The sequence below is a fragment of the Myxine glutinosa genome, chromosome 11 (genome assembly GCF_964187855.1).
Source record: "Myxine glutinosa chromosome 11, kmMyxGlut1.1, whole genome shotgun sequence".
Lineage (NCBI taxonomy): Eukaryota > Metazoa > Chordata > Myxini > Myxiniformes > Myxinidae > Myxine > Myxine glutinosa.
In genome coordinates, this window is record NC_136271.1 from 109,988,710 (window position 1) to 110,014,560 (window position 25,851).

A 25,851-nucleotide genomic window follows, 5' to 3' on the forward strand; every position below is an offset into this window, starting at 1 on the left:
CTCGGATGATTATAGCTATCGAGTATCGGTATCGTATTAATAAGTCAGGTAACAGCGTAAAAGACTAAAACTAATATAATAATAATAATAATATCCTTATAAATAATAATAAAAATAACCCCCCATTTATATATACATTCGAACTCTCAAGACGTCGTCCATAAGTCCAAAGTTTACATTCAACAGTCGCATTCAGCAAACTACATATTATATCAAAGTCCAAACTCCCGAACGCAAAATCGCATGGAGATTCAGCCGAAGCGTCCTGACCGTCTCTGTGGTAACGTACCGGAAATGACGTATATTTGATGTTTCAGACCAGAAATCTCAAAACGCAGGGTTTCCTCAGGGGGCGGGACTTATTTGAGATAGCTTGTGATTAGCTCAAATCCATGAGTGACGCCGTTTTCGTAAACGTCATTTGGTACGCGTGGCGGGCACAGGGAGACGTGGCTGTTTTGTTCGGTCGGATTAAAAATACTTGTTAAGAAGGTTGAATCTGTGGAAAAGTCACGATCTGAACAGACAGCGCTGTGTAAATTAGAAGAGGAACAATCGCTACGTCTTCATTATGGGTCTGATGTTCTCAACGATTTTCAAAAACCTTTTTGGCAAGAAACCGATGCGTATCCTCATGGGTGAGAAAAACTTCACGCCTCACGGGATACCTGTCTGCGTCAGTCTTTCGTCATATTTGTTTGACGTCCGTTCCGGGGTCCTCTCACGTCCTTGGTGTGTGTGTGTGTGTGTGTGTGTGTTTGTGTGTGTGTGTGCGCGCTCGCGCATGTGTGTGTGTGTGTGTGTGTGTGTGTGTGTGTGTGTGTGTGTGTGTGTGTGTGTGTGTGTGTGTGTGTGTGTGTGTGTGTGTGTGCTCGCCGGGAAGCAGAGAAAAAAGAAAAGATGCAGCACACAAAGGGTTAATGAGTGTTATTTGATGTGAAATCCTCCACAGACGACTGATTGTTGGTACTTTTATAGGTTTACAAGTTAATATCTTGGTAGGTTTTATTTTTTGAGGAATTGTGTGTCCTCGCTACCGAGGAAGTCTTCCAACTTGCAGATATATCGTCAATTCAATGTTAAATTTCAAGTCAGATTTCAAATTGGTGACTGTTTATGCGGTTATGCGGTGACTGTTTATCAAATTAATGAAAATGACAAAAAACAAAATTGTCTTCTCATAACCACTTCAAAATAATTTTCCCAGAAAATATATTCCCCCCCCCCCCCGTCCCCACACCCCCCGTCCCCACTTTTTAAAAGCGATCAATGCCCCTATCGTCTGTCCCCGGTTGCAACACTGACTGCCGAGTTCCAAATTGCCTCTGGAAGCAGAGTCAGCACAACAACTGTTCGTCGGGAGCTTCATGAAATGTGTTTCCATGGCCGAGCAGCCACACACAAGCCTAAGATCATATGCAATGCCAATCGTCAGCTGGAGTGGTGTAAAACTCGCCGCCATTGGACTCTGGAGCAGTGTAAACACGTTCTCTGGAGTGATGAATCGCGCTTCTCCATCTGGCAGTCTGACGGACGAATCTGGGTTTGGCGGATGCCAGGAGAACGCTACCTGCCCGGATGCATAGTGCCAACTGTAAAGTTTGGTAGAGGAGGAATAATGGTCTGGGGCTGTTTTTCATGGTTCGAGCTCGGCCCCTTAGTTCCAATGAAGGGAAATCTTAGCGCCACAGCATACAATGACATTCTAGACAATTGTGTGCTTCCAACTTTGTGGCAACAGTTTGGGGAAGGCCCTTACCTGTTTCAGCATGACAATGCCCACATGCACAAGGCGAGGTCCATAGAGAAATGGTTTGTCGAGATCGGTGTGGAAGAACTTGACTTGCCTGCACAGAGCCCTCACGCAACCCCATCGAACACCTCTGGGATGAATTGGAACGCCGACTGTGAGCCAGGCCTAATCGCCCAACAGCAGTGCCCGACTTCACGAAAGCTCTTGTCGCTGAATGGAATCAAATCCCCGCAGCAATGTTCCAACATCGAGTGAAAAGCCTTCCCAGAAGAGTGGAGGCTGTTACAGCAGCAAAGGGGGGTGGGGGGGGGGGGGGGACCAACTCCATACTAATGCCCATTATTTTTGAATGAGATGTGTGATGTTCGGGTGTCCACATACATTTGTTTTTTGTAGTGTATGTCTTTATATATTGTTGTGTTCCCGGGGATTAAGATCCTCCAAGGTAACGGGTAGCCGATCGAGCTTTACACTCCGAGGCGTTCAATCCAATACAACAACAACAACATGCATTTTAAAGGCCATTTTCCCTGCTAGAGCGGGGGTTAGCCTTGCGGTCCCCATGACAATCTTCTCCATTTTGCCCTATTTTCTGCATCTCTCCTTGTTAACCCCCTTGCCCGCATTTCTTCTTCCACCATCTTTAGCCAAGTCTTTCTCGGTCTTCCCCGTCCTCTACTTCCTTCGACATTCATTTCCATCACTCTTCTCAACCAGTCACTTTCATCCTTCCTCAACACATGACCAAACCATCTCAACCTGTTCATTTTCACAGCATCAATCACAGGCTCTATTCCCTTCATCTTTCGCAATTCATCATTTGTCTTCCTCTCTCTCAACGATACTCCGCACATCCATCGAACCATTCGCATTTCCACCCTTTCCAACCTTCGTTGCTGCTCTATGTTCATTACCCATGTCTCGCTCCCATAAATCATAACACTTCTCACACATGCAGCATACACCTTTCCCTTCAGCTTCAACGACACTCCCCTCCTCATCAGCACACCACTCAGTTCCCGAAACTTCTTCCATGCACATCTCACTCCAGCAACCGTTGCCGAATCTGATCCACCTTCTCCATTCAGCATGTCTCCGAGGTAGCAAAATGTTTTCACACCTTCCAGCTTCACGCTGTCTCCAAGATCCAAGTCAACATTTCCTCCATCTGCAGCTCCCTCTGTGCACACCTTACATTTGAATGTAGCTGCCACACTGGTTAATGACCCTCTCAGACCACTACATTTTTGATGAACCCACTCAGCGCACATTGTACATTGAATGGAGTTCACTCCGACACCCTTCCTACACACAGCACAGGGCCACTTCCCAGTTCTTCCCACCTCACCACATGCTTTACCACTTGCCATCACCTTCATCTTTCCGATATTCACTTTCAGACCTTTTGTCTCCATACATTCCTTCCACTTGTTCATCTTTTCCTTCAGTCCATCCATACTTTCCGCAATCAACACCAGATCAGCTGCATACAACAACTCCCATGGTAAACCCTCCTTTCCGTTCTGAGCCAGCACCTCCATCACAGCTACAAATAGTAGTGGACTTAGTACCGACCCATAATGCACTCCCACTTACACCTCAAACTCACCACTGTTCCCGTCCTTCGTCCTTACAGCTGTGCGCGCTCTTTTGTACATTGCCATCACTACTCTGATCAACCATTCCTCCACTCCTAACTTCCTCAATGCCCATGTCAATACTTTGCGTGGTACCCTATCGAATGCTTTCTCCAGATCAACAAACCCAAGAAACAACTTCTTCCTCTTCTCCATGTACTTCTCCTGCAACTGCCTCACAATGAAAAGCGCGTCTGTCGTTCCTCTTCCTGGCATAAATCCAAACTGCATTTCGTCGATCTTCACTTTCTTCCTTATCCTCCTCTCCAACACCCTTTCCAATACCTTCATTCCATGCTCCAATAACTTTATCGCTCGATACGAGCCACACTCCAGAGGGTCACCTTTCCCCTTATATAGAGGGACGAGGGTAGTCAGTTCCCAATCCACTGGAATACGGCCTTCTTTCACCACCAGATTACAGATCTCTGTCATTCTCTTCACACCCCAACTTCCTGCTGCCTTCAACATATCTCCCACAACTCCCGTCGGCCCTCCCGCTTTTCTACTCTTCATTCCACTTTTTTTTTCCTTTTTTTTTCTTCTTTTTTTCCAACCCTGGTGTTGGGCTAGCGGCTAGGGTGCCGGCTTAGGATCCTAGGATCCTGGGTTCGAATCCCGGTCGATCGTTGAATTAACGCCAGGGGGGTTGACTCAGCCTGTCATCCTTCCGAGGTCGGCTAATTGAGTACCAGTTCACTGGTAATTCCCTGTTTGTCGTTAAAGGCGGCAAAAAGGGGTTGGCGTCAGGAAGGGCATCCGGCCGTAAAACATTGCTTCAAAAAAGGGACCAAAAAAAAAACAACAACAACCATGGTTCCCGAAAAAGGCCAACCCCCGCTTTGCAGGGAAAAATGGCCTCTAAAGGTGGTTTTTTTTTTTGGTTTTTTTTTATTCCAATGAAGGCGTTCAATCCAATGGCGGTGTGAATACGCGCATGGATGAAGGCAGTGAAGGGTAGCGAAGCTCTTATCTGTACGGATCCCACTGGACGTCTTCGACCTTGGCAATCAATTCAAACCAACACGGATATCGAATGCAACAATGAAACACGTTGATTTTTTTTAAATGCCAGGGACAAAGAAATGCACAATAAAACCAAGATGCCAAAATGGGGAGGCCCCAAACAGACTCAAATACAACACAAGGGGATGATAAAATAAATGTGAAAATAATGCGTAGTGTTTGTGAGGTGCGTTTGCCTGCACTCCACCTGGCGTCCATGACCGTCCGGGGCAGTCAAAGGTCCCGCGTCCCTGCATGGGAAACACACGCCCTGGTGCGAAGTCCGTTCGCCGGCCAACCATAAACATGAAATGAGCAGGGCATCGTTCCACCCTCGTTCCGTGTTCCACAGCGCCCCAAAGCCTCTCAGCCTCCCCCAGCCATCGCAAAGTCTTGCTTCTCGCAGTCTGAGAGTCCTTTAGGTGCTTTTTAGCAAACTCCAAGCGGGCTTTCATGTGTCTTTCACTGAGGAGAGGCTTCCGTCTGGCCACGCTGCCATAAATCCCAGATCGGTGGAGTGTTGCAGTGATGGTTGTCCTTCTGGAAATTTCTCCCATCTCCACACAGGATCTCTGGAGCTCAGCCAGAGTGACCATCGGGTTCTTGGTCACCTCTCTTACCAAGGCCCTTCTCCCCCGATTGCTCAATTTGGCGGCCAGCTCTAAGAAGAGCCTTGGTTGTTCCAAACTTCTTCCATTTTAGAATTATGGAGGCCACTGTGCTCTTGGGAACCTTCAATGTAGCAGAAATTTTTTTGTAGGCTTCCCAAGATCTGTGCTTCGACACAATCCTGTCTCTGAGCTCTGCAGGCAGTTCCTTCGACCTCATGGGTGGGTTTTTGCTCTGATATGCATTGTCAGCTGTGAGACCTTATATAGACAGGTGTGTGCCTTTCCAAATCATGTCCAATCAATTGAATTTACCACAGGTGGCCTCCAATCAAGGTGTAGAAACATCTCAAAGATAATCAAGAGAAATGGGAGGCACCTGAGCTAAATTTCAAGTGTCATAGCAAAGGGTCTGAATACTTATGTAAATGTTATATTTCAGTTTTTTTTTTAAAATAAATTTGCAAACCTTTCTAAAATCCTGTTTTCTATTTGTCATTATGGGGTATTGAGTGTAGATTGTTGAGGGAAAAAAGGAATTTAAACGATTTCAGCATAAGGCTGCAACATAACAAAATGTGAAAAAAGTGAAGGGGTCTGAATACTTTCTGAATGCACTGTATATACAGACTTGGCATTTAATATGGAATATTTTTTTTGTGGGGGTGAACTTACTTTTCAAGATGTCTTAGAACCAAAAGTTCATTGGAATTATGTTGAAATTATTCTAGATTTTGTTAATGTGACCTTTAAAAGAAACAAAAACCACATTTGACATTTCGAAACAAATAAATTGATCCTTGAAAGTGATGTAAACTGATATCGAACTCAATTCATGGACAGTGCTGTGTTAAACTTCTGTACGTTTTCCAGAAGTATCTCTTTATTTTGCACATTAGCCAATTTTGTTTTAACAAAAACAAAAGTTAAATTACGACTGGGATTACGGACAGTAAAATTACAGTTCAGTACTTCGTGTAACCCCCACGAGCATTCAGGAGAGCACGTACACGTTGAGGCATGCTGTTCACGAGATTTGCCAAAGTTTGGACAGGAATCGCTTGCCATGCAGTGACAATAGCCTGCTGCAATTCACGCACAGAGGTCGGCTGCTGGTCCAAGTGGTCGATTTGACGCGTTAATTCTGCCCACAAGTTCTCGATCGGATTCACATCCGGGGACATGGCAGGCCACTCCATATGCTCTACACCACGGTCAGCAAGAAAGTGTTGGAACATGCGAGCACGATGAGGCCGTGCATTGTCATCTTGGAAGACAAAGTTTCCTCGAAAGGCTGCACGAGCAAATGGAAGCAATGTTTCTTCCAGAATGGCCCTGTGGTTGAACTGGTTCAGGTTTCCATTCAGAACAACCAGGTCAGTTTTGCCCCCTGCATGAAAAGCAGCCCAAACGGTCACCCCACCACCTCCAGCTTGGACTCTTGGCACTATACAATCTTTGTTGTCGGCTTCATGCACTTGTCTGCACACTCGGACGCGACCATCTTGACGATAGACCAGAAATCTAGACTCGTCACTAAAGCTCACGTGATTCCAGTGTCCTGGCTGCCATTGACGGTGCTCTCTGGCCCACTGCAATCGGCGCTGGCGGTGTTGTCTGGTCAGGCGTGGCTTTCTCAGGGGACGCCTGGCACGATAGCTTGCTTGAACCAGTCGTTGGTTGACTAGCCTTCTGGATACAGGCACATTTGTCAGTTGCTGCCACTCAGCCCGAAGCCGATTAGCTGACTTGGTATGGCCATTGCGGACTAACCGGTGCAGCTGGCGATCATCCCTCTTTGTGGTTCTGCGGGGACGTCCTGGCCTCGGTATTGGAGTAGGGACACCCCTCTGAGCATTTCGTTTCAGGATCTTTGACATCTGACCTTGAGTGATGCCATACTGCCGAGCAATAGCACGCTGTTTCATGCCGTAATTTCATAAAGCCACCACTCCATGGCAAACAGCATTGTCGAGTTAACGGACCATCTCGAGAGGAAGCGGCAATAACATTTGGAGACGTGCAGCAGTTGTTTTCCACTAATACAGAACCCAACAACCCTTGTATACCCGACTGTGAAGCCAATCATCAAATGCACCTGTCTGTACATTTTGCCACGCCACCTGTGATATAATTCTGTTGTTGACTTCTTGCTGCGACAGACAATCAGTGACATGGTTCTTTTAACAAATAAATCACCAAAGTGTAAAAGAAACTCACTAGATTGATATACTGAGTTAAGAAAGTAAACCCAAGTCAAGAAAAAAAAAAAATTCCATATTAAATGCCAAGTCTGTATATATACAATTATACATTATATATATATTGTAGATTGTTGAGGTAGAGTGAATTTTCATTTCCCAGAGGGAGTGTATATATAAATACACTTCATAAATATAAAAATGTTTCTCCCAGAAACAACTTGCTTTCGTCTCCTGGAAAGCAAATCCAACGGAAGGAAATCTCATTTCCTTTCACAAAGCCCGAAACAAGTGTGTGTCCACCCTCAGGAGAGCCAGGAAACAATATCTCTCCGTTCTCAAGACAGAACTCTCTTATCTGTCTCCCTCTTCCAAATCCTGGTGGCGTCTGGTCAAATCTGTTTCTGGTGTTTGTTCCCCCTCCATCGCCTCCCTCACCTCAAACGGCTAAACGGCTGACTCCGCACGTGAAAAAGCTGAATGCCTCAACTCTGTGTTTGCCTCTAAATCTTGTGTCCCAAACCCATCCCTCTCTGTACCCACCGTACCCAGTCGTACCCAGCTGCTCCTGGACTCTGTGTCCTTTCCTCCTGACAAGGTGAAAAAGTTTCTGTCAACCCTCGACTCTGATTCTGCAACTGGACCTGACGGCATCAGCCCACGGGTCCTAAAATCCTGTTCTTCCGCTCTTTCACTCCCTCTTTCTGTTCTCTTCACCCTCTCTTTTGCTCAAGGTCATCTGCCATCTGCTTGGAAATCAGCCAACATCACCGCTTTGCACAAAAAAGGTGCAAAAACAGATCCTAGCAACTACAGACCAATCAGCCTTCTCCAAATTATCAGCAAAGTCATGGAATCCATCATTGCTTCAGATATGAAATCTTTCCTCTTCTCCAATGGCTTGATCTCTGATCATCAATTTGGTTTCAGACCTGGTCACTCTACTCTGGACATGCTGCTTCTGCTTTCTCAACAATGGATGGAGGTCCTCAATGCCAAACAGGAAATTAGAGCTGTCTCCCTTGACATATCACGTGCCTTCGATACGGTCTGGCACCCCGCTCTGCTCACCAAACTCTCCTCCTTTGGTATCCATGGAAATCTCCACGCATGGCTGGCGGACTTCCTCTCTAGTCGTAGTCAACGTGTGGCCCTGAATGGGTTTCTCTCATCTCCTCTTCCTGTTCAGGCTGGAGTTCCCCAAGGCAGTGTTCTGGGCCCTGTGCTTTTTCTGGTCTTCATCAATGATCTCTCTGACTCTCTTGAAAATCCTCTCTATCTCTTTGCTGATGACTCTACTCTCTGTCGCTCCATTCCTCATCCCTCAGATCGGCAGTCTGCTGCCTCCTCACTCTCTGCAGACCTGGACAAAATCACAGACTGGGCAAACAAGTGGAACATGTCTCTCAATCCTGACAAATCTCACACTCTTACGATGTCTCTCCGAAAAGACCGACTGGACAACCCTCCCATCCACTTTCTGAATAATCCTCTCCAAGAAGTTCTGTCACTCAAGCTTTTGGGTCTCACTATCTGCCATGATCTTTCCTGGGAAAACCACATTTCAAATCTGGCCTCCAAAGCCAGTCGCCGACTGGGCATCCTCTTTCGTGCGAAGTCCTTCCTTGGCACACCTGAGCTCCTCACCACATACAAGGCTTTCATCCACAGCTCAATGGAATACTGCTCTCCCCTCTGGGCTGGTGCTCCTGCCTCACACCTAGCTCGTCTTCACGCTGTTGAAACCAATGCGTTCAGAATCATTGGAATCTCCCGTGATGAAGCTAACTCCAAGGGCCTTTCACTCACTCAACGCAGGCAGGTTGGTGGTCTTTCCGTTTTCTACCGACTCCTCTCTGGCCTTGCCCCCCCAGCTCTCTCTGGGCTCTGTCCCCCAAATATTCCTACAGGTCGCACAAGATCTGCCTGCAACCCTCTTATGGTTAAACTGCCAAAATCAAGACTCTCTGCTCACCTTCACTCCTTCATTCCTCTTTTCTCCCGCCTCTGGAACAAACTCCCTCACTCTCTTCAATCCCACTCCACCCTCCAGGTCGTTAAAACAGCTGTTCACTACCATCTCTTATCTTCCCCCATCCAAAACCTTGATCTTTTCTACCCCCACTAATTTCACCCCAAACCCACTTTTTTGAAATACCAACTTCTGTCCTGGAAGTCCTTGGTGTCCTTGTGTTTTATAATTCTCCCCACCCCCCCCCCCCTCCCACGCCTCCTCGCCCCAAGCCCTCTCCCTCACACACATCTCCCTGCTCTCAAATGTTGTGGTTGTGTGCTTCCCCTTCTCTCCTCATCTTGTCTTCCGCTCCCTCTTTTTATATATTTTGTTTGTCTGGTTGATTTGTTTGTGAAATAAATGTTAGCTCTTTCACGAGCCTCGATTCAGTATACAAAATATCTATATATATATATATATATATATATATATATATATATATATATATATATATATATATATATGTATATAAACATGTATGTATTTTGGGGATTTCCCCCTCCCCCTCCCCAAGGAATGATAATTTGACCAGACTTGGACAATTACAGGAGAATTTATTAAACATAAGACATGTACATGGAAGATAAGCTGGCGCATAAGCAAGTAACACTCAGCTTGCCCAACACAGCTCTCTTAAACTACGCACAGCGAGCTCGAGTATTATATAGTCACAATAAAGCATGTAAAAGGGAAAGAGATAAGAATCACACCTGCTTCACAAGGACAAAACTATTTCCCCTCCCCCATCGTTCTGCCCAAGGCTGAGGGAAACACTCAACATGATATGTTGATGAAGTCAGCTAAAGGACAAGTCACTGTTGCCCTGATTGCACTCCTCCCAGAATGCTCAGCAGTAGTTGCCTAGCAATCGACTCAGTTGCCTAGGAACAGAGCCAGAATTTATGAAATCTACGACCACATCGCATGTGTTAATTAAAACACTCAAATCAAGAGTTTTTATTACCAACTTGTATATTAACTCGGGATTTCATAAAAGTATGAGAATAAAAGTATCGACTTCCGTTTCCGGTCTTGCTGGCGAGGGTTCGTTTTTTCGCAGCTCCACACGCTCTCCATCGAAATCGAAGTTAAGTAATTGTGCCCATTTTGTATTTTCGTTAAAACTGTATTTATTTTATGGTGTATGTACGTATATTGTCCTGACAAAGATTTTCGGTGCAAATCTTTCATACCTGTATTGAAAATCGTGTTAATTCGTGTCGTCTTGAGGCCTTGTACAGTGTACACTGTACAACCTTGAGGCTTTGTTTTTGTCTCAGCGGTCTGTCGTTTGTGATCCAATAACTTTCGTTCTCTGTTTTCGCAGTCTTTCCACCCCAAAGCCTACTTCCTGATGTAAATCTCAACTCAAAAAAAAAAAAAAAAAGACATTACCTTCTCTGTGCTCATTCGTTTATTCATTCTTATTCGTTCGTTCATTCTTCGACCACGTGTTTCTCCCCCATTTCCCCAGATAGATTGTCAAATTTCAACTCGTTATTTTATCGTCCATGCGATATTGTTTGATTATAGTTAGTTTTGGTTTGAATTTCCTGTAACTCGTAATTAATTAATCGTGTTCTGCTCCTCGTGTGTGGCCTTGTAGATGTACCCCCGTCGGTGTTTTGTTAACTTAAGCGTGTTTTGCTTGGCTCTTGGTTTTTTCCCTTCTACCCCGAACATAATACTCTGTCTAACGTTCTAAATCCCCACCCCCCCCCCCCCCCAAAAAAAAACAAAAAAAACAAAAACTTTTTTTTTTTTTTCTCCACGTGAACTGTTGTCTCATCCTGTATTTTCTGTCCAGGTGTGCTGTTCGCCCCGCCCCCATTATCTCCTTGCCATCCACCGTTTGCCCTGTTCACGTGACTCGTGGTGGTCCCTCTCGGCTCTCCCCCCGTTGGTATTTTTGTGCATATAAGATTGTTCACAGTTCTGTTTAAATATTATTTAAATATGTTTAACCTTTCCCCTTCTGTGTTTTATTCAGTGGTATATTACAACACGCTGTTTTTCTTCCTATTTAAAAGGCTTTTCTCAATTTCCTCTCCAACTCATTCCACTTCAAAAAAAAGAAATTCAATATCTTATACGTCTCCCTCACTACATGGTCTAAATTCACATTCATTCCATCCCTCCTCCATCGTTCTGAATCGGATTGCTAACTTGAAAATCACAACAAACCCAATTTGTTATCAATGTTCGTCTTTCATTAATCATCCACTTTCTAAACTCCCCTCTTGCCCCTCCCATCCAAATCCCCCCCCTTGCACCTACACTCCTGAACTCCCCCCTTGCCCTTCCCCTCCTAAACTCCCCCTTTGCCCCTCCCCTCCTAATCCCCCCCCTTGCCCCTCCACTCCTGATCTCCCCCCTTGCCCTTCCCCTCCTAAACTCCCCCCTTGCCCCTCCCCTCCAAATCCCCCCCCTTGCCCCTACACTCCTAAACTCCCCCCTTGCCCCTCCACTTCTAAACTTCCCCCTTGCCCCTTCCCTCCAAAACTCCCCCCTTGCCCCTCCCCTCCTAAACTCCCCCCTCACTCCTCCCCTTCAAAACTCCCCCCCAATCCCTCCCATTCAATTCTCCCCCCATACCATTCCTCTCCAATTCTCCCTCCTCCCCCCTCCTCCTCCAAGCTGCCTGCTCCCCACTTCGTCTCCCTTCTATCTCATACCTCCACCCCCCCAAACCTTCTACTTTCCTCTGCCCCCCCTCAAACAACCCCTCACTGTGCCTCATCCCTTCACCATCAAACCTTTCATCCTCCTCATCCTTCCCTTTCTTGGAACTCTTCTGCAACATCTGACACACTATCAACTGCTCTCCCTACCTCCCCCTCTCATCCTTCATCTTACCCTACTCCTCCCCTCCCCTGTCCTGTACCCGATGCTCCCCCTCTCTCTTCATTAACGGTATGGACCTCAAACATCCGGGGCCTTCGCTCAAACCTGACTGATCTCTCCATACAGGTTGCTTCTGACAATCCAGACTTGATCTGCTTAACAGAGACTTTCCTCCTTCAAGATGTCTCTGATTCCTTAATATCTCTTCCTGGTTACTCCCTCCTCCGGTATGATAGACCTGAGCCTCGGCCTGGTGGTGGGGTGGCTATCTTTGTCAAAAACTTTCTTCCATACTTTCCTTGCACTGCCCTCTTTCCTCCTCACCCGCAGGAGTACCTCTGGTTACGGCTTCCTCTCCGCTCCCACCTTTTGTTCATATGTGTTCTGTACCGTCCCCCAAACAGTGATGACTCCATCTACATTTCACTGTCTGACAACATGGACCAACTTCTATCCACTCATCCCAACTCTCTCTTCCTCATATGTGGTGACTTCAACTGTCATCATACCACCTGGTTGGGTGTGGGTTCCTCTCTCACCAGTCATGGCACCTCAGCAAAGGACTTCTGTGACTCACTGGGATTGACACAATCTGTCAATTTCCCGACCCGGATCTCAGCCAATGGAGTATCTTCTCTTCTAGACTTGGTTATGACAAACTTCCCTGCTAATGTCTGCTGCTCTTCTTCTGCTCCAATCGGTTCTTCTGATCATGTGCTTGTCAAAGTGGACATCTCTCTGGCCATTCTCAGAGAGCCTCCTCAGCGTCGACGAGTCTGGCATTTCACTCAGGCCGACTGGGACGGTCTTCAATCAGCCATCAATCGTCTGGATTGGTCTCCCATCTCCACTGCCTCTGACATCAATTCATCCTGGGAATTCTTCCAAAGCAAACTGATCTCTCTCATGCAAAGATTTATCCCATCTCGCCTTCAATTGTCTTACCCTTCCTCCCGTCCATGGTACACTGAATCTTGTGGTGAGGCAGTTGCCCTGAAACAACTTGCCTTTGCCTCTTGGAAGGCTAATCCAACTGAAGGCAATCTCAGTTCCTTCCACCAAGCTCGGAACAAGTGTGTGTCTACCCTCAGGAGTGCCAGGAAGCACTATCTCTCCTCACTCAAGAATGAACTCTCAAACCTGTCTCCTTCCTCCAAATCCTGGTGGCGTCTGGTCAAATCCGTTTCTGGTGTTTGTTCCCCCTCCATCCCCTCCCTTACCTCAAATGGCCACACAGTTGACATCGCACGTGACAAAGCCGAATGCCTCAACTCTGTGTTCGCCTCAAAATCCTTAGTCCCAAACCCATCTCTCTCTGTTCCCACCTTTCCCAGTCGAACCCAACTGCTCCTGGACTCTGTGTCCTTCTCTCCTGACAAGGTGGAGGAGTTTTTGTCAAACCTCGACTCTGATTCTGCAACTGGACCAGACGGCATCAGCCCACGGGTCCTAAAATCCTGCTCTGCCGCTCTATCTCACCCTCTCTCTGTTCTTTTCACCCTATCTTTTGCTCAAGGTCATCTGCCAGCATCCTGGAAATCAGCTAACATTACCGCTTTACACAAAAAAGGTGCAAAAACAGATCCTTGCAACTACAGACCAATCAGCCTCCTCCCAATTATCAGCAAAGTCATGGAATCCATCATTGCTTCGGATATGAAATCTTTCCTCTTCTCCAATGGCTTGATCTCTGATCATCAATTTGGTTTCAGACCAGGTCACTCTACTCTGGACATGCTGCTTCTGCTGTCTCAACAATGGATGGAGGTCCTCAATGCCAAACAGGAAATCAGAGCTGTCTCCCTTGACATATCACGGGCCTTTGATACGGTCTGGCACCCAGCTCTGCTCACCAAACTCTCCTCCTATGGTATCCATGGAAATCTCCATGCATGGCTTGCGGACTTCCTCTCTGGTCGTAGTCAACGTGTGGCCCTGAATGGATTTCTCTCATCTCCCCTTCCTGTTCAGGCTGGAGTTCCCCAAGGAAGTGTGCTGGGCCCTGTGCTTTTTCTGGTCTTTATCAATGATCTCTCTGACTCTCTGGAAAATCCTCTCTATCTCTTTGCTGATGACTCCACTCTCTGCCGCTCCATTCCTCTTCCCTCAGATCGGCAGTCTGCAGCCTCCTCACTCTCTGAAGACCTGGACAAAATCACAGACTGGTCAAACAAGTGGAACATGTCTTTCAATCCTGACAAATCTCACTCTCTTACTATGTCTCTCCGAAAAGATCGACTGGACAACCCTCCCATCTACTTTCTCAACAATCCTCTCCAAGAAGTTCTGTCGCTCAAGCTTTTGGGTCTCACTTTCTGCCATGATCTTTCTTGGGAAAACCACATTTCCAAGCTGGCCTCCAAAGCCAGTCGCCGACTGGGCATCCTCCGTCGTGCGAAGTCCTTCCTCGGCACACCTGAGCTCCTCACCACATACAAGGCTTTCATCCGCAGCTCAATGGAATACTGTTCTCCCCTATGGGCTGGTGCTCCTGCCTCACACCTGGCTCGGCTTCACGCTGTTGAATCCAAAGCTTTCAAAATCATTGGAATCTCCCGCGATGAAGCTATCTCTGAGGGCCTTTCACTCACTCACCGCAGGCAGGTAGGTGGTCTTTCTGTCTTCTACCGACTCCTCTCCGGCCTTGCTCCCCCAGCTCTCTCTGTGCTCTGTCCCCCAAATATTCCTACAGGTCGCACAAGATCTGCCAGCAACCCTCTGATGGTTAAACTGCCGAAATCTCGGCTCTCTGCTCACCTTCACTCTTTCATTCCTCTTTTCTCCCGCCTGTGGAACAAACTCCCACACTCCCTTCAATCCCTCTCCTCCCTCCAGGTCTTTAAAACAGCTGTTCACCACCATCTCTTATCTTCCCCCATCCATAACCTTGATCTTTTCTACCCCCACTAATTCACCCCAGATCCACCTTGTTTGAAATTCCAACTTCTTTCCTGGAAATCCTGGCAGTGTCCATATGTTTATACCTCTCCCACCCCCCCCGCCCCCCTTCACATGCCTCCCCCCAAAGCCCTCTCCCTCCCACAGATCTCTCGATGTCTCCATGTCTCTCGGTCCCTGCTCTCAAATGTTGTGTTTGTGTCCTTCCCCCTCTCTCCCCATCTTGTCTACCGCTCCCGATGTTATTTGTTTTATGTGTCTGTTTGTCTTTCTGTGTGATTAATGTTCGCTCTTTCACGAGCCTCGATCTTGTATACAAAAAAAAAGAAGAAAAAAGGAAAAAAAAGTAACTCCCGTTATCACTGATCCATCTTGAGCTCCATCGGGTGAGCGAAGTTCACTGCCCGCCACAAGGAATTCACTCCAGCTGCGTTCGGGGTGAGCCAAGTCCCTCCCTGTGGAGTTTGGGCGATGGATCCTAGACGATGAGCAAGTACCTGAATGGCCTCGTCCCAAGATTAACTTTAAGGTTTACCCCGGCAGTGAGAAAGAAAGAAATTTTTAAAAGAAAGTATTCCCCTTTCAGGATGATATTAAAACGCAAATTGGTTGCACAGAAAAGATTATTTTTTGGCATATTTCGCTATAAAAAGATTATAATGTAATTATCGGCCTCCATAATATAATGCTGAGGCTATAAAAAGAGTTTCAAAAGACAGAAATTTTCCTCAAAAGCAAAAGTTATTTGCAAAGCATTTGGGTAGACCAAAGTCCACTATACTAGAAACAAAAGCAAGGGGCAGCCACAGGTCCCCCTAATAAGCAGGGTCTCTAAAAATGTTAAATTTCCTTTTAAATCCACAACTCATACATCTCATTACTCCCAAAGCATCAAGTTAGTAACAGGTTTCTTCCTTTATTACTCCCGCCAGGGAGTAATGCATTCGATCGTGTCCGTGTGTGTATGCGTGTGTGTGTTCGTGTGTTTGTGAACAAGATATCTGGAAAGGTTCTGAACGGATTTGGATGAAAGTTGGTGGGATGATTGCCCTTGGGATAAGGAAGGATTGATTAGTTTTTGGTGAAGCTCAGGATATTATTCCGGATCCAGGAATTTTTTGAAGGATTGTTTACCATTGGAAGACTGGGCTCTTTTTTTTAAACATTATCTTCTATATATTCTATATTTAACATTGTGATATGAAAATAGTTTTCATATTTGTTGTAAATGTAGTTTAAACTCGTGGTTATGCTTTAGAGCGGTGTATTTTGTTAGCAGCGTCATCTTCAAGGTTCTTTTCTTTTTTTTCTAATAAAGACATATTCTGTCATTTTAAAACCACCAAAGTGTGTATTAGGTTTCCCCGTTTCATAAAATGTATCGTTTGATACGTATAATGCTTTAACTGTTTTTTTTGTTTGTTTTTTTAACCTCAGAAGAGATATCAACATTTACCTCAGCGAATGTCAATCGCGGTGTCAGTATTTCATGAACTTATAAAGACTTAGGTGAGTTATAAGTGTGACAAGCATGTGCACGGGATTCTTCCCAGAAGAATGAGTGGTCGCATTAGCTTGTACTAGAGTCCCTGTATATAGAGAGTTGTGTCAACTCAAATTTGGACGCCATTTTGTGTCTAAGTGTGTCGGATTAGATATACATGTACATTCGCGACATGGGGTGATATATTGTAAACCTGCTAAAAAAAAATTTACTACACATATTTCGTCTTATTATTACATACAGGTGATATTTGTTTTGTCAAAAACTCAGCTATTGCCGTGAAAAAGAGCTGTGTGGTGATATTAAAAGTGGTGTGGCAATGCATATTACAAGCCAACACCGCATATAAGAGCTAACATTATAAGTAAGACAAACCAATGCTGTCGTTCTCTGAATTTTAATAACTTTTAGAAAGGAGTGTGGGCATATCCAATATTTTTTAAAGGGTGCCGAGAGCAATTCCGGTGTAGGACTTCCAGCCGACATATAGTCTAACACACTTAAAACAAATTCTGTACGTGGTATTGCCATATTTCTATAGTGTACAACTTTACTTTTATCGACATTTATATTCAATTTTCATTGTAATGATTTAACAAGCTGCAAGTCAGCTTCTGTCTCTGACATAAGGAAAACGTCATCGGCATCTAGTAAGATTGAAACGTTCATTTATTACTACACCCTTGCCCAGAACTCTGATGGATATTGCCTGATCGATTGATATGTTTCATAGCTGGCGACTTAATTAACACTTAATTTTCGACTGCGCCAAGCCGTAATTAAACAGAGAAAAAACTTTTAAAAATACCTGCAGTGTGCACGGTTCGTCTCGTCGAACAGATATGGAAAAGCACAGATAAGACGTCGTATTCACCATAACTTGTTTAATTTCACCAGGAACACGATGAGGCCAACACAGTAAACATTCAGTACAAAACTTGGTTCATACATTCAGTACAGAACATGATTCATACATTCAGACCGTAAGAAAACTCTGCCCGTAATACAACACTCTGACCAGACCAACACTTCATCCCACTACGTTCACTCCTCACAAGTGAAACTCATCACTACTCCGTTCACTCCTCACAAGTGAGACTCATCACTACTCCGTTCACTCCTCACAAGTGAGACTCATCACTACTCTGTTCACTACTCTCATATTGTGTGTTTTGGGAACGATAGCTGTCACCAGGTTAAATATATAGGGATTGTCCAATGTGCAAAATCTTCCATCACTACAATTTGGCCATAAATCCCGGGGTGGGAAATATTTGAGCAAATATGCCACAAGACGCATGAGCACTGTACAAAGCAAACAATAACTCGTCAAATTTTGGACGTATGGATGGCTGCACAACCCGCAAAAAAATTGAGCAGGTCCCCCCCTAAAATTGCTTTTATGATTGCCGATTAGGCTAAAGATTTTAAACCAAAAAAATAACTTGCCTCGGAATAAGTTTTGAATGGACGGACAGACAACTGAAAACAAAACGGACCATGGGTTTCCCACCCCTATAAAATCAAAATTAATTCCCTCTGAAAAAGTACAGTGACATTGCCCGCAGACTACCCAACCGCAGACCAGGCAATGTCACTGTACCGGGACATTTCATCAATCAATGACAATATGCGGTCCGCTAGGACTACCCGAAAAACATTGAGCAGGGTTCTTCCCACGGAAATGCATTTTTGGTCAGCTCCTTGAAGATTATAAACAAACACAAATCACTTCCCTTTAAAAGGGTTTTCAACGGACAGACAACCAAAAAAAAACCGAGCAGATAGAATTGCTTTTGAACATCGATCATCAAGTGGCGTGAGCCTACCTGGCAGAGTCTCGAGGAGTCGATCGCTTTCCAGCTCTTTCGTCTGACTTTCGCTTCCCAAATTTGTCTTCTGACTTTATCACTTGGAAATCTATACATCTTATATTTCCCAGATTGGTTTGAACAACCAAAAGCAGAACAACCAGTCATTTTGTTTGGCAATAAACAACATTCCCGTACCAAGCTGACGTTCACGCACGGTGAAGTTAGACACAAAATGGCGCCACGAAATCACGTGACCAGAAATCTCGGGTCAGCGCATGGCGCAACTCTCTTTATACAGGGACTCTAGCTTGTACGACTTAAAATGAGCGAGTTTTGTTTTGACGTTTGGGCCAGTTTTACATGTTGTATCCCTAAGGAATGAAACGTACGTTTTTTCCTGGCTTAAATTTTATTTGAAGTCACACATGCCTCAAAATACACACCTATATAGAAATGAACGCTGAATCCGAAAATGTAAGTGAAATTGCCTTGTTTTTTTTCAACATTATCTTCTATATATTCTAAATATATATCTGTGCAGTGTCTGTCTTGTGTTGTCTTGTCTTGTGTTGTCACTGAACTACTCCCTCAAACTTTTGTGAAATCGTACTATTCCAACTTGACCCACGGCGGGAGTATGCGCTCTACTGAGTGGCGTTCTCGTTATTAATGGAAACAAAATGTTCATGATACTTTTGATTTTAAAAGGTATTCTTGTAGCGGTTACCTTATTCACATGTCGCGGTTATCTTATCCGCATGTGACGGTTACCAATACCATATGTTTGGTCTAACCCACGCACACGGGCGTTTGGTTGTGTGGTCGTGACGCATGCGCGGCTGTTGGAGCCACGCCCTCCGAAGAGGGTTTTTGGTTTTATATAAGCCGTTACGACTTCCGTTCGCGAGCAGTTGCTGGAGATTTCTGTACAATAAACAAGCTTTGTACCCAATGAAATGGCCTCTTCTTCTCGCCTTCGGCAACTCCTAAACTGGTGACCTCGGTGCCCCCGAACGTATTCGGGGGCTGCAAATGAACACGGCGGTATTGCGACCGCAATTTCTTCCACAAGACCTAAACTCGAACTGCCGGAGTTTTAGCAACGACGAGCGGCCATGTGGTTTGCGCATCGCGCTCGGTTCCTCCTCTATGACTAGAGGGGCGAGCCTGCTCCAGGACCCTCCGAAGGAACGCCGTTACGAGGCGTTGGCGGCATGGCTACTTCGTCACCTTCGCGCGCGCTGCTGCTCGTAACCTTCGCGCACACAGGCCGAGCACTGCTGCTCGTAACCTCCGTGCACACAGGCTGAGCACTGCTGCTCGTAACCTCCGCGCACACAGGCCGAGTACGGCTGCTCGTAACCTCCGCGCACACAGGCCGAGCACTGCTGCTCGTAACCTCCGCGCACACAGGCCGAGCACTGCTGCTCGTAACCTCCGCACACACAGGCCGAGGACTGCTGCTTGTAACCTTCGCGCACACAGGCCGAGCACTGCTGCTCGTAACCTCCGCGCACACAGACCGAGCACTGCTGCTCGTAACCTCCGCGCACTGGAGTCTCGTTACCTTCGCGCGCGCTGGAGCCTCCTTACCTTGGCGTGCACTGCTGCTCGCCACTCCCGCAACTCCTACTGCTGCAACTACAACTGCTACCGCTGCTCGCCACTCCCGCAACTCCTACTGCTGCAACTACAACTGCTACCGCTGCTCGCCACTCGTGCAACTACGACTCCTACTCTACATCCTCGGGAGGCCCGCGAGGAACCTCGGCAGCCTCCCCCGAGGCCTTGACCAGCCCCTCGGTCGGCTCAACCCCACGGCTGCGTTTTTTCACGCGTACCGGGGCCGGGCCCTGCTCGAGCCTTCTCGGCACTGCCGAGCGCGCCTGCGAACTACGTACATGCCCGTGGCGTGCCTTCTGGGGGGGGGGTGCATGTAGCGGTTACCTTATTCACATGTCGCGGTTATCTTATCCGCATGTGACGGTTACCAATACCATATGTTTGGTCTAACCCACGCGCACGGGCGTTTGGTTGTGTGGTCGTGACGCACGCGTGGCTGTTGGAGCCACGCCCTCCGAAGAGGGTTTTTGGTTTTATATAAGCCGTTACGACTTCCGTTCGCGAGCAGTTGCTGGAGATTTCTGTACAATAAACAAGCTTTATACCCAACGAAATGGCCTCTTCTTCTCGCCTTCGGCAACTCCTCAATTCTAATGTATTAAATCACGGTGGTGACCAGCAACACATTTATTAAGACCACAAGACGATTCCCCTCAGGTTTCCCTTCTGCAGGACTCCAGTGAGTCAAACTCTTCCGCCACGATTCTCCCCAGTCTTCGCCACTCACGCTCTTCCGACTCCCACGTATTGGATTCGTCAATCTCCTCCAGCACTGTGTCTATGTTGTTCGTGGTTAAGCAAGTTAGCTCTCGAATATATGCTATCGGGCCAGCTTTGCAAGATTTAACTAGAAAGGGGGTAAGGTCGTGTCGACGCGATATGTGAGTAGGAAAGTGGCGGTTCTCGTATGGGGTTGTCTCGTTCCTCCAACTCAAATCTGAAACTCATGTCTCACATACACTCGCATTTATACTGCACCATCATATTTGAATATCTTAACAGTCATTTTAAATGCAAAAATATTAATAGCTAAGTTAAAAGAGGTTAATATTGTACAATCCATTAACTTCAATTGTAATCCCAGGTTAATAAATTTAGCCTGGAGGTTCTGGACACTCACGTCACGAATCCACATCACAGCTGGTAGTCAAAATCCTGCGACTTGTTTACCATTTTTAGAACCCCTTTTACTCATACCTTCACACTTGACAGAGTTGGAGTAAAACTGGAGTAAACTGGACTACAAAACTATAAACTGTAAACTAGAGACTGTAAACTAGTTTACTATAGTAAACTATAGACTCGTTTACTAAACGAAACTAAGCTAGCTAGTTTTTACTAGTATAGTAAACTAAACTAAACTACTAAACTAAAACTAAGCTAAAAACTAAACTAAACTAGTTTACTAATTTAAGTAACTAGTTTACTAGTTTAAACAAGTAACTAGTTTACTTTACTAAACTAGTTTACTAGCTAGTAGTTTGCTAAATTTCAGTTTAGTAAACTAGTAAACTATAGACTGTAAACTATAGTAAACTATAGTAAACCTTGTCTGTAAACTGTCAAGTAAAACTGGAGTAAACCAAGTGAAGTAAAACTGGCTGGAGGTTCTGGACACTCACGTCACGAATCCACATCACAGCTGGTAGTCAAAATCCTGCCACTTGTTTACCATTTTTAAACCCCTTTTACTCATACCTTCACACTTGACAGAGTGGGAGTAAAACTGGAGTAAACTGGACTGCAAAACTATAAACTGTAAACTATAGACTGTAAACTAGTTTACTATAGTAAACTATAAACTCGTTTACTAAACTAAACTAGCTAGTTTTTACTAGTTTAGTAAACTAAACTATACTACTAAACTAAAACTAAACTAAAAACTAAACTAGTTTACTAGCTAGTTTACGAATTTAAGTAACTAGTTTACTAGTTTACTTTACTAAACTAGTTTACTAGCTAGTAGTTTACTAAATTTCAGTTTAGTAAACTAGTTTAGTAAATGAGTAAACTATAGACTGTAAACTATAGTAAACCTTGTCTGTAAACTGTCAAGTAAAACTGGATTAAACCAAGTGGAGTAAAACTGGCTGGAGGTTCTAGACACTCATGTCACGAATCCACATCAGAGCTGGTAGTCAAAATCCTGCCACTTGTTTACCATTTTTAGAACCCCTTTTACTCATACCTTCACACTTGACAGCTGAAGTGGGCTCATTTTTCCTGAGTACCTTACTTGTACCTCCATGAGTCTGCGGATAAAATACTCACACAAAATATACCAGCATTTTAATACCATACTCCCTTTTCCTGTTTGGTGTGATATACTTCATGACTCATACTAGTCAAAGCTTGTTCAGCTACTGGTTACCATGGGTATTGGTTTCAACTCGTTTTAATGGACAAATGAATGTGCAGATACTGAACGTGCCTGGAGATACCCCTTGGGGGAGCAAAAGGGTTGACGCAAGGACGAATAGAGCTGAGGGGAAGAGGTGACGCGTATAATCTAAACAAAATTTAAAGTCGCCTTAAGTTGGTTCACGCTGAAAAGAGAATGTGCATCGTGATGATGTAATGCATTATGGAATCAAGTATTTTGGTGCGCTTTTGAAGAGAGAGCTGTGTTGGTCAAGCTGAGTGTTACTTGCTTATGCGCCAGCTTATCTTCCATGTACATGTCTTATTTTTAATAGATTCTCCTGTAATTGTCTGAGTCTGGTCAAATGATCATTCCATTGGGGGGTAAATCCCCAACATATATACAGAGTGGTCCACAAACTCTGGGCACATTTTGAAGAACGATACCTGCAACAAAAAACTAAGTTTATTGCTGTTCTTTGGTGCAAAACAAAACATGATTACTCGTTAAACAGTCTAATCAGTCTAATATACATGAAACAGATCAGTTCAAATGTTCAAACTGCTTTCCTTCATTGTCTATGCACAGCTGTAGCCGTGACGAAACACTCTGACACACAGTTCTGCATGTTTTAGTCGTTAAGGCAGCAGTCTCATTATGGATGAATTGTTTCAAGTCTCTATGGGTCGTAGGGTTCCTCGCATACATTTTGTGTTTGAGGAAACCCCAAAGGAAGAAATCACAGGGTGTGAAATCACAAGACCGTGGCGGCCACTCAACCAGACCACGACGGCCAATCCATTTGTCTGTAAAGTTCAAATCAAGGGCCTGGCGTACACTGGCAGAATAATGAGCAGGCACACCATCATGCATGAGCCACATTTGGCCATCATTGAGTGGAAATACATGCTGCTCCAACATTAGAAGGTAATTTGCAGCATTCACATTTTCTTCTAAAAATATTGTTCCAACAATGCCTCCTGAAGAAATGCCTGCCCAGACGGACACACTAGCTTGCTATTGGAGGTTGTGCTCAACAGTAAATCGTGGGTTTTCTACTGCCCATATCACGCTGTTATGACTATTCACAGAACCAGATAAAGTAAACTTGGATTCATCTGACCACAAGATCCTGTTCTGCAAATCATAGTCCATATACATTAACCCAAACAATGTCTCACATGCCTCAACGCGCCTATCAAAATCATCCTCAGATAGTCGGTGAATTGATCTGGGTATGTATGGTTTCGCATTAAGGTCTTTTAGTATTCTTCGAATCAATGATCGGCTTATGTTGGTGACATTTGATAAACGCCGAGTTGATAATGGTGTGTTACTGTCGAGTTGTTGTTGAATGACCGCTCTGCTTTCCTCAGTTTGAACAGCACGAGGCCTACCTGGTGACTGTTTTGGAAGAATGCTGCCAGTTTCATCAAACTGCTTGTTTATTCTGCTGATGGTTCTTCTTTCAAATACATCGGTGCCACATTCTTTGACAAGTTGTCTGTGAACTTCAGCTGAATTTCCAGATACAGAATACAAGCGTACAGTGCGAATTTTCTGTCTCACGATATCCTCCGTCATATTATGGCGTCTAATTTACAATGAACTGAACTAATGCAAAAAAATAAACGTGTGCAGCACAGTGAGCGAAGCTCACCCCGACCCATATCACATGATGCCTGTGAGTGTTGAAGCAGTCACACCCATTTACGAGTAATCATGTTTTGTTTTGCACCAAAGAACAAGAATATACTTCGTTGTTTGTTGCAGGTATCGTTCTTCAAAATGTGCCCAGGTTTTCTGGACCACTCTGTGTGTATATATAAATAGAGATCACAAATGCTCACAAATGAACTCACAAATGAATGCTCTATCAGATGACACAGGCTGTTTCTTGCTGTTTGGGTGACTAGCGTGGTAATGGGAGTGGTGGGGGTGTTCTACTACACCAAAATTTTCTGACCTTATCTTCCATAATAAAAAGGTCAATATTACATCCATGAAGCAAATGTATCAGCGAGCAAAGTTTAGCGTGGAAAAAAACAAACTCAGTGTGGTGCAGACAAAATTCCGAGCGATGTTCGGCACCTTGGTGTACACAGATAGCATTTCAAAGCGGTTGGTGTCCATTTCTGATACGAAAATTTTGATCTTAGTCTGGACAATGTTCGGCATGTTCATGTTCAGCTCATCCCTCGTATAGACCGTGTAAGCCTACATGTGTATGATATATCTTTTTTTAAACCTTTTTATCCATATCTTTTTCACTTAAGTTCATTTTTCTCTCCCTCTACTTTTCCCACCCTTCCAACCAGTGGGCCTAGATGCAGCAGGAAAAACCACGATACTTTACAAACTTAAACTGGGTGAAGTTGTTACCACGATCCCCACTATCGGTGAGCCATTTTCTTTTCATCACAATTTTCTTCGTTTTTTATTTGAAAAACAAAAATATATTTAACCAGATTAATAAACACAAAATACCACATGAGCTGAAGTTGATATTTGCAAAACAGCTCACTGTACAGATGTCGTTATAAAATTAGTAGATTTATGATGAAGTTAAATAGAATAAAGAAAAAACGTGAATAAGATTCGATACAGGACTTTCAAAATGATGTATCGACAAAAAAGAGGCCTTTCGTATTTGCGCTGTGTGTGCGTGATCAGTGATTTGCTTCTGCTAGGCAGGCACTTTTAACCTGCCGTTGCTCTGGCAAAATCTAAAATTCAAATAGTCTTGTTAGCTTAATTTTCAGCATTTAAATGAAAGAGTGGCAATTTCAAAATAGTTCACCATTATTCTTGTGTTCCTGAATGTAAATCGGACTCAAGAAAATATCAGGAAATACGAGAAATATCTGTGAATGTGAGGCGTCGGTTTCGTACAATTTCCTGTCAATACAAGTGAGCGGCAGCAATACACACATGCACACGCACACACACGCACACACACACACATCGACGGACGCTACTTTTTTTAGCAATAGATGCACATATATAGTATAATATCTGTCCTGTCCCCGGAACCAAACAAAAAATATATTTATAACAGCTGCAACAGCTCCCAACTCCCTTACAAACATGATTAATCGTAAATATTGTCATTTTAAAAGTTGACCTTCCCATTGGTGTGAAGAAGAATCCATTTCAAAAGAAGAAAAAGTAGATCAAAAGAAGAAGATCCATTTCAAAAATCAAAAATAAAGGCACCACCAACTTCATCAGTCACAGATGACAAACTCAGTGGTCAAAACGTCATACCTGAGTCTTGCCAGTTCTGCAGCCATGCATGTTGGTGGTGCTTACATTTTTATATCTGTTCACCAGAATGGAGGAAGAGACACTTTGTTCCCTTTAAGATTCTTTGATGAGCCAACATTCTCCAACATCTAAAAATGTTTCTTCATGATGCATTTCTTGAAAGGCCAATACAGCAGAAGTAGAAGCAGCCGAGCAAGCGCCAACCACTGGAAACACCCGACAGATGTTTAGTATTGTTAAAATTTTTGAAGCAGAAGCACCTGTGCCCTGCCCCATCTGTCATCAAATTAAGTCTGAGAAAGGAAGCCTCATAATCAAAAT

General features: G+C 44.7%; 1 protein-coding gene across 1 annotated transcript in view; it reads left to right on the forward strand.

Annotated features, from left to right (window-relative positions):
• Nucleotides 1–310: 310 nt before the first annotated feature.
• LOC137437002 (ADP-ribosylation factor 4) overlaps nucleotides 311–25,851 on the forward strand; it is a 33,353-nt gene continuing 7,812 nt past the window's right edge. Inside the window, exons 1-2 of the mRNA XM_068131284.2 lie at nucleotides 311–638; nucleotides 24,582–24,662. Of these exons, the coding sequence (XP_067987385.1) occupies nucleotides 572–638; nucleotides 24,582–24,662 (148 nt within the window). The 5' untranslated portion in view covers nucleotides 311–571. The remainder of the gene's footprint in view (nucleotides 639–24,581; nucleotides 24,663–25,851) is intronic.